The sequence below is a fragment of the Abramis brama genome (assembly GCF_963993115.1).
Source record: "Abramis brama genome assembly, chromosome: 17".
Taxonomy (NCBI): Eukaryota; Metazoa; Chordata; class Actinopteri; order Cypriniformes; family Leuciscidae; genus Abramis; species Abramis brama.
Genome location: NC_139979.1, coordinates 12348787 through 12357433, shown reverse-complemented (window position 1 = coordinate 12357433; position 8647 = coordinate 12348787). Strand labels below are relative to the sequence as shown.

Genomic DNA, 8647 nt, shown 5'->3' with positions numbered 1-8647 from the left:
ACATGGAAAAAAAAAACGACTTAAATTCGAACCAAAATTGAACCCGCCTACGGGCTTGGCCGATAGTGCATCTAAATTTTACAACTGTGAAATTCTCCGCCGTTGAGAACTAGTAGTGTGAGATGTTCATGGTACAAACCAGTTTCTCTGTATCCTGAATTCTATGCTTGTTATAAGCTTAGTTTCAAACAAAGGTTTTTTTTAAACGAGCTCTGAAACTGTAAACGGTTTGCCAAATACCAGCCATCCCTTTCCTGTTTTTCTGTAGCTGTTAAAATTACGCAGTCAAACCTAAACGTTGCATTTTTTCATAATTTTTATGACTTCAATCTGTATTTACAAATATTTAGTCTGCCTTTTTTGTTATAGTGTAATAATTACACACACACACACACACAAAAAAGAAAAAAAAGAAAGTCATCCCTATGCATTGTCAAATCTTTCCAAAGAATTCGAACGGACTGAAAGAACATTAACAGTTCGTTCGGTTAATGACACGCCATAAACCACCGTTATAAAACCATCCCAAGTGGGTTATGCGGTCTACGTGATCAGAGTTCTTGGCTTCGAAACTCTGGGCCGAAGTCCATCAGAGTACGTGCCCTCCTGCTTGAATTGGAAGTGGCCTTCTACATTTCGCAAAACAAATATTTGTACATCACTAAAACTAAAATAGTATCTATATGTTCTCCTTTAAGTGGAATTAATTATATGGTTTACTGTAGGGTTTAGGTGAAAAGTTTCTCTAAATGCAGAAAAAAAACACATGAAAAACTGTGCCAAATAGTGACCGCATCTAAAACTAACATCCATTATGTTTTTGTTTACATGTAAACTCTCAGACAACAGATTTAAAAAAAAACATCACACACAAAGACAATATTGGGGGGGAGGGAAGGGATTTTATTTTTTTAGACAATCAAATTAAACAATCTTTTAGTATACCAATTCTTTCCAAAAGGGCTTTCAGTTTGCATTTCAAGTGACACTTACAAGGTTGGGATAAATTCAAAGCCAATTGTTCAGGACAGCCAAATTTAGGAAAAGGACTTTTACACATTCTATTAAAATAATTTACTTTTTACTTTAAAAGGTTAAAATGAAATCTGGCTTTTCTGGAGGTAAATGCAGCATCATTGGCATCAAACATTGGCCTGCGGAGGAAAGATCAATGACTTGATGCAAATGAAACACTACTTTTATGGACTCTGGATAAAGGGCAACATTTACTATTATACCATTATAACCAAACAAAACATTTAAAACAAAATTACTATTTGCATAGGCAACTCAAAAACAATGTATAAAAGTCCCTTTCAATTTCAAAAAATTTTTATTCCATCTTTTTTTTACTTGCACTTAAAGCTCGTTCTGCCCCTACAAGGTGCATTATACAAAATAAAAATATTATGTGCAAGATCACTGGCAACAAACTGCACAGTGCAGGGGTTTGGACGCACTATAGGCAAAATTTTCTCTTTTTTTCTTAACAAAATATTCTTCAGCATTTGAAAACAAGCCACGTCCTTAGCGTGACTTTTACATTCAGTGTTATTACTAAAAATACTTTATCTGCAGGTTTCAAACGTTCCTGCACAAATGTACAATATGCTACAACATTTTATACATTTCATTATTTACATGGCTCCATTACACACATCCAAAACTAATCAGCTTTGTTTTGTCATCTTTAAGATAGCTATTAATATCACGTTCTGCAAGAGAGGTAGTTTTTTTCCGCCACACGCATAACTAAGTGGGAAGGGGTGCTTCACATATCCACAGTTGAAAGAGCAACATTGTCTGAAACTTTTGAACACAAATGAACAGCAGTGCAAGAATAACAACAAGTGAGAAAGGGCAGTGTGTGTGTAAAATGAGGGCAGCCTGCCTTTTTTTTTTTTTAAACAATGTAAACATGTCCACACTGGACTTGCGCCCCATTTCTCACTTCCCCCGTGCCATAATACACACATTTCATAACATAATGCTTATAGTATCAAAACACATCACAGAGCAAACAAAGCTTTGAGACAAGACCAGAGAAAACATCCGTCCTATGGTCTCGCATCATAACCATCCTCCGCATATTTGCTCTGCGATCGTTCTAAAAGTACAGCAAAGTTTAAAAAATGAATTCCAAAAAATGATTTGTCAACCAAAACCTTGATATACGGTAATGCCTTACCCAATGATTTATGGCACTTGTAACCAGATCTGGTTAAGCTAAGGGGGATTTTCCAACAGAAAATTGCTGATTACGTAGCTTTGGTAGACATAAAAAAAAAAAAAACACACCAAGTTTTATAAGCTATAACACAAGGGATGCAAAAAGTACAAGCTTAACGCTGCAATAGAGCTTGTGAACCTTAATGAATTTCAACACCTATAGTGCAATGCGCACAGCGCCATTAAAAAAGAAGTACAGGTGTTGAAAGCACAAGGTCCATTGTGCCACCTCATTAAGCTTGAGGTTAGTTAAATGACCTTTTCACTTAAGCTTGTCCCCCCCTCCGTATTCTGTTCGCTTAGTTCTCCCTGCAGAACGACGTCAAGTGGCTTTTACTTCCCAAAAAGCGAAATAAAAAAAAGATACCTGGAAATGCAGTACGCACTATAATGCTACAAATGCTGCTGTGCTTAGCACCAAGAGGTTTCTGCCACTCCCCCGCATGATTAAAACTCAAGCTGAGAGTGCGCATCAAACCTCAGCAAGCAAAAAACAGACTCCGAAATATTAGAAAGGAAATGGTGCGAGTTGTCTTGACATCTACTCCTAGGCCAGGTTGAGAAGAAAAAACACTGTCACAAACAGCCATCAAAAAAAGAACAAAACAAAACAGGAGCATAACAGAGCAATGAGTTATTAGGAGGACATCCAGTTCATTTGTCATGGCGTACAGCTCCGCTAAGAGTTCTCGACCACCCCTTAAGGCCTCAATGACGTAATAACTAGTGGAGCGGTTTTCTTTAAAAAAAATTAGGTGAAGGACATTTAGGAGAATCTACATCTGCCTGTCAAATGCTCATCACCTTATTAAGACGCAAATCTAAAAATATATTAGCTGTAAAATATATTACGCAGCTGAAGCATTCAAGGGGAGGGCAAAGGTCAAAGCGGAGCCTTCATTCATAGATTGGCTTAAGAGAGCAGCAGTGAGACCTTGTTATGCCTGAACCTTCAGAAGGCTCTTTAACTGAAAGGTCATCATCTCACGATGATCGCAAGCGCCGATGGGAAGAGACACCCAGTGGCTCGGGGGCTTGGGTAGAACACTTGGGGATGGGGGCTCACTGAACTTGGCTCCAGCATAGTTCTGACCACACTGAGCTGACAAAAGTTTGTTCAGGTGGGACATGGTCCCCTCCCAATTCTGATCATATGGCGTGGCAAAACGAACAGCGGCATTCTTCTTGTCTACAGACGCGGCCTGCCGCGCCTCAGGAGACCAAGAATAGCTGGTGCCCTTCTCACCCCTGCGATGGCTGAGGTGATGGGGCACCCCTAAGGCTCCTGAGGAGGCGGAATGCACCACTCCATTCTGGTCTCGACTTCTCTGCTTGCCTCTGCCAATCTGGAGGCTCTTCTTGGGCGCTGGGCGATCTGGAATGTTGTATCTCTCACCACCTCCCATACTGCTTTGACTGGATGTCACCTAAAGATAAAAAAAACTTTGGTTAAACAAAGGGAAATAAATGCGCCCTTTAAGTACAATGTTAAAGTGTGCAAACTGGTTTTAAAACAAGCTTAATATAATTGTCAAATGTCCCGTGTTGCTGGCTGGCAATAACAAAGGGCTACGTGCAGCGCGAGACAGCCAGCGCGTCCCCGCCCATCCCCCACTCGCTTCCTCTGCTTACCTCACTGTTGTAGAAAAGTTGAGTGCTTGGTTCTCTTCACTTTTTAATTTCTCTTCACCGATCGGGCTCCAGGTCCTCGAAGTAGTTGATCTACTTCTCGCTGCACGTCTAGGTCCAGCAAGATATGAGGTTTTCATGTGCCAATGAGCGTTGTTTTGTCGTGTAACCGAGTTGAACATGAATTCACCTCGGCGCACGGTGCTCTAGAAGCCGTGAATCTAACAAAAGAAACACGATTTGTTTAATACTAAATACGAAAATCTTTCCACAATATGTTCAATTTAGAAAGCATCTAAGTTAGCTACATTCATTATTTCACGAATATAAAAGATCTCACTAAACCATTTGTTTGTGTATACGTGTAAAAAAAGTCTAAAATTAGGTTAGGGTCAAACATAACACAATCTTTCATATAATTCATCTCGAATATTTTGTAGATGTGGTGTTACATAAACATCTAACCTGCCTCTATTGTGTTCAAAAACAGTCGTTGTCGACGAAAAACCACACATTTCGAAATCGCAAATAACTACTATAATTTTGTAACAAATACTTGAGCTTTAAACGATAAAAAAATAAAGGTATTAGGTCATGTTTTCTGGCACCGTACCAAAACAAAAGACTCTTGAACGCAACATGGCGTCAATACCGTCGACGACTCCCTATGTCTTTAAATCAGTAAAAAAACAACTTACCGACTTCCTCAGGCTTTGATGAAAAAGCCCTTCGTCTTCCCTTGGTCTAGTCTGCTAGCTGTAGCTGTTAATGGAGAAAATATTTCCCGATATGTGAATCTTCATAACAATCCGAGGCAACAACGGAATGGTATTATTCTCCTCCAGTTTGTCTCCGTCTAACAACAAAATGGATCCTCAACAAAGCATAAGTACTTCAGACGTGTGTTTTTCTGGCCAATCAGAGAGAAGCACTGTCGACGCTTGACCAATAGGAGCGATGTACACGCCTGTTGCCACCCTTCCTGCGTCATTGCATGTTTGTGGGGACTGGGGAATTTTGGTTTTTCCGCGTTACTGTAATAACTCGAAGCCAAATAAAACGTCACATGGGCTTCTTCCGGTTAGTTTCATCCATACAGTCTATGGTTTCATGTCAAAATACAAACACTTAAACCTACTAATGTATGTCCATGGCATGTCTTAGAAAAACACATATGGGCACAAGCACAACACATAGAAGTGTCTATGCTTTATGTAAAATTACGTGAACAATGAAACAGTGTTTTAATTCTTTAGATAACCAATTTTCTTAGCCTATATACAAGAGAGAACTTTTTTGAGGAAAATTAACTTTAACATAAGCCAAAAATACTTTACTTTCAGACACTTCATGTTGTGGAAATTATCAGACGAGAACAGAATTTTGAGTTGTCCAATTTTGAATTCAGGATGTTAAAATGCATAAGGCCTACTATATTAATAACCTAATAAAATAGTAGATACTTATATAGCAGGCATTACCATGATCACATGAAAGGTGTGAGTGGGATACAGGAAATAGGCCTTTGTCTTGAAAACCAAGTAGAAACACGGCATCCTTTAAGAAGTATCACACACCACTTGCTGGCATGTGACAACATGTAGATAAAAACCTGTGAAGTGGTGTCTACTGCCAATGACAATAGGAGGGAAAGTGTTTGAAAAGCAACAGACAGAGGTGTTATTTTGGGGGTGTAGCCTAGTATCTTCATAAATCAATGAATGGAATTAGAGGGGGCATATGGGCCATTTGGTGTTCTTGAACCAAAATGTCTACTTAGATTTTTCATGGTTGTGCTATAACTGAGAATGTTCAACAGCTGTTAGAAGTTATATAAACATTTCATTTAGGCCAGATTTAGACCTTCTCGGTTGTCATATTTCCAACATTATTCTCAGGAAGTAACTTGATGTTTCATCAGAACAGCTAAAAATGAAGCTAACCGGAATCAAACAGAATTTAAACTATACTATAGGCTTATTCAATATTGTCTAATTGCACAAAAACTAAATGCACATGGCTTACTGATCAAAACTGATGATTCTCAGTGAATTTGTCACTCTTCACAACTTCTAAACATCCTTTCATGAGCCAAAATTTGTCTGACATCTCATATGGTTTCTGTTACACAATGCTACAAAATAAATGTGGGTAGCCTATGATGTGCATATTCTTTTTCTGTGTGCTACAATATTAACTTTCCCATGTAAACTTTTACCAAATGTTGAAATGTGTATCTAAAAAGCCTGTATTCGGACAAAACTGACAGTCAGTGTCAACAAAAAGTATAGGCCTAAGTATAACAAACATTTACAGGGTTGACTGCCATGGAGTAAAAAAAACATCTAAACAATTTGACCATAAGCTATGGCTCATAATGACAGAAATGTTTCATTTTGGTGGCATTGGCCAATTTACTGACACAATAACTAGATTTTAAAGCATGAATTAAATGTTTTGGGTGAGTTACCACATTTTCCAGACATAGAGTTGTGATGATATGCCTTAAAACAGATGTGACAATTGCATTTATAGTTTAGAGAATGCTAAGGCTTATTAAATAAATGAGCCAAATCGATGAGCCAAAAAAACTAATTTGTAAAAACTTTTACTGAAGTGGTGGTGGTTCTAAACATGTGAAAGTTTTCAATTCTCATTTAAAATTCCCTCATCTGTAGATTAAATACTCCTGCTTTTCCCTTAAGCAAACATGTTACAGCACTTGTTTGCCATAAAACCCATATTTGGTGATGGAAGTGCACACCCACTGGATGCAACCTTGGTTTACAGCTTTCCAGGGGGCTTGGCCTTAGTTTGAATCCTATGTTTGGAAAGTAGGTCGGGTGGGAGGCTCTTATTGGTCACACACCATTTGAGAAGAGGTCAAATGACCAAAATGTGGGGAGAAACAGATGTACACAAGGAACAAAACACACAAAAAAGATAAATTGTGTAAAGATAGATAGATAGATAGACAGACAGACAGACAGACAGACAGACAGACAGACAGACAGACAGACAGATAGATAGATAGATAGATAGATAGATAGATAGATAGATAGATAGATAGATAGATAGATAGATAGATTACAAACATTTGGAACATGAGGGTGAGTAGCTAAATGATGATAGAATTTTCATTTTTGTGTGAACTATCCCTTTAAGTACATAAAAGATTCACAAGCGCCACCTGTTGATTAAAAATAACGCTACACTCAATATTTAATTCTTAAAGGGATAGTTCACACAAAAATGAAAATTAGCCCATGATTTACTCACCCTCAAGTCATCTTAGGTGTATATGACATTCTTCTTTCAGACGAATACAATCGGAGTAAAATGTCCTGGTTCATATGGAAAAGGTTTGCTAAAAACACCTGTGATTCTTATATGTTCCAACAGAATATTGTAAGGGACATATATGCTGCAAAAACCACAAATATAAATTGCATAATATTAATGTATTTTTAGTCCTACATACAACTAAAGCCATATAGATTTTCATGATGTAAAAACATAGGAAAATAATGCTAATTTAATATGAATGTCCAGAATATCTCTTAAGACGTGTATAAAACACAGTGGAGTTTACCAATCAGTATAAGGCTGTATACTTCACTCATTCTCTTGCTCTTATCTTGTCCAAAGTGGAGCCCTATGCCTATAGTCAATCATGGTTATACTGTATAATACCTTAGATGAAACACAACATTTAAACTAAACACACAAGCACACATTTTAATTACAAAATTATTTATTAGAGTGTATTCTACAAGATAAATCTGCATATTTCACATATCAATAGTTTTCATTTTAAATCCTGCATCACCACACTGTAAAACATTTGCTGTAGTTATGCAGCTGTTTGCCAGCATTCTGGGAACCAAAATCTGAAGGAAAAAAAAAGAAAAAGGTTGATGAAGATTTCTGGTTCCCAGAATGCTTTGCATTAGGTTGTTATTTTATAGTTTTATTCTGTAAAGACAAAGACTTGTTAATGTTTAATGTTCATTTAACTTTGAGCAAACTGTTGCCAGTAAATAACATCAATTTAAATCTACAGTAAGTTACTGGCAGCTGCCAGTAATACTGTAATTTCTACAGATTTTTTTTTACAGTGCAGACTGTGACAATTTCTAAACTTTATCACAGTACTAAGTTTAGTATACAACAGTTCTATTCTTAACCTACAAACATAAAACTTTCCTAAATGTTGACGTGATTCTTATGCATATCACCACCAGAGTTCATGTCACATATACGAAAATATATTCCAGCCAATTTTCAACATTTTAATCATTGTTCTAGAAACATATTTGACTAAACTTTGCTCATTTGCAATAATATGCAATAATATTTGTTCACAAACAACAGTCCCAGACAGTTCACAATAATGTAAATACACGGTCTCACAATGTCATTGCTGTCAACTGCTCTTTCAAATCCTGTAGGAAAATGAACAGTCCTCATAAAGGTCAGTGATATTTTGACAGTACATCCTCGAACCAGCTTCTGCACAGTACAATTTCCAAATTTGCCAACTGCATATAAGTGATGTTGGTCATCAAAACATGAAATCTGTATGAAACACATATATAGACAAATGACACAAAATGACTTTAATTTGACTAGCATATGATTCAATATAAGAACTTTAAATGATTTGTATATGAATATAAGTTATTTTCTACTAATACCATACACCATACTTTTGTCATGTAAAACTCATATAAGACTTTTTACAGTATTCATAAAAATCCCCTACAAGTTGTATGTGTGCTATTTAGTA

The 8647-nt window shown here is 36.9% G+C and overlaps 1 protein-coding gene across 2 annotated transcripts; it reads right to left on the bottom strand.

Annotated features, from left to right (window-relative positions):
- Positions 1-882: 882 nt before the first annotated feature.
- pnrc2 (proline-rich nuclear receptor coactivator 2) lies at positions 883-4738 on the bottom strand. 2 transcript variants are annotated; one of them, XR_014603184.1, is made up of 3 exons: positions 4557-4738; positions 3862-4079; positions 883-3656 (listed from the first exon to the last, which is right to left on the bottom strand). XR_014603184.1 is itself a non-coding variant. In XM_084088772.1 (2 exons), exon 2 carries the CDS (start codon positions 3633-3635, stop codon positions 3168-3170), a length of 468 nt encoding a protein of 155 aa, XP_083944898.1. In that variant the 5' UTR covers positions 3636-3656; positions 3862-4002; the 3' UTR covers positions 883-3167. The 2 variants fall into 2 exon arrangements, 1 of the variants encoding a protein (XP_083944898.1); XM_084088772.1 differs by lacking the exon at positions 4557-4738 and having other exon boundaries at positions 3862-4002.
- Between the last annotated feature and the right edge of the window lie 3909 nt (positions 4739-8647).

Excerpts from the sequence above, each read along its gene's own strand:
- pnrc2 (XM_084088772.1), bottom strand. The coding sequence starts at position 3,635 with ATGGGAGGTGGTGAGAGATACAACATTCCAGATCGCCCAGCGCCCAAG.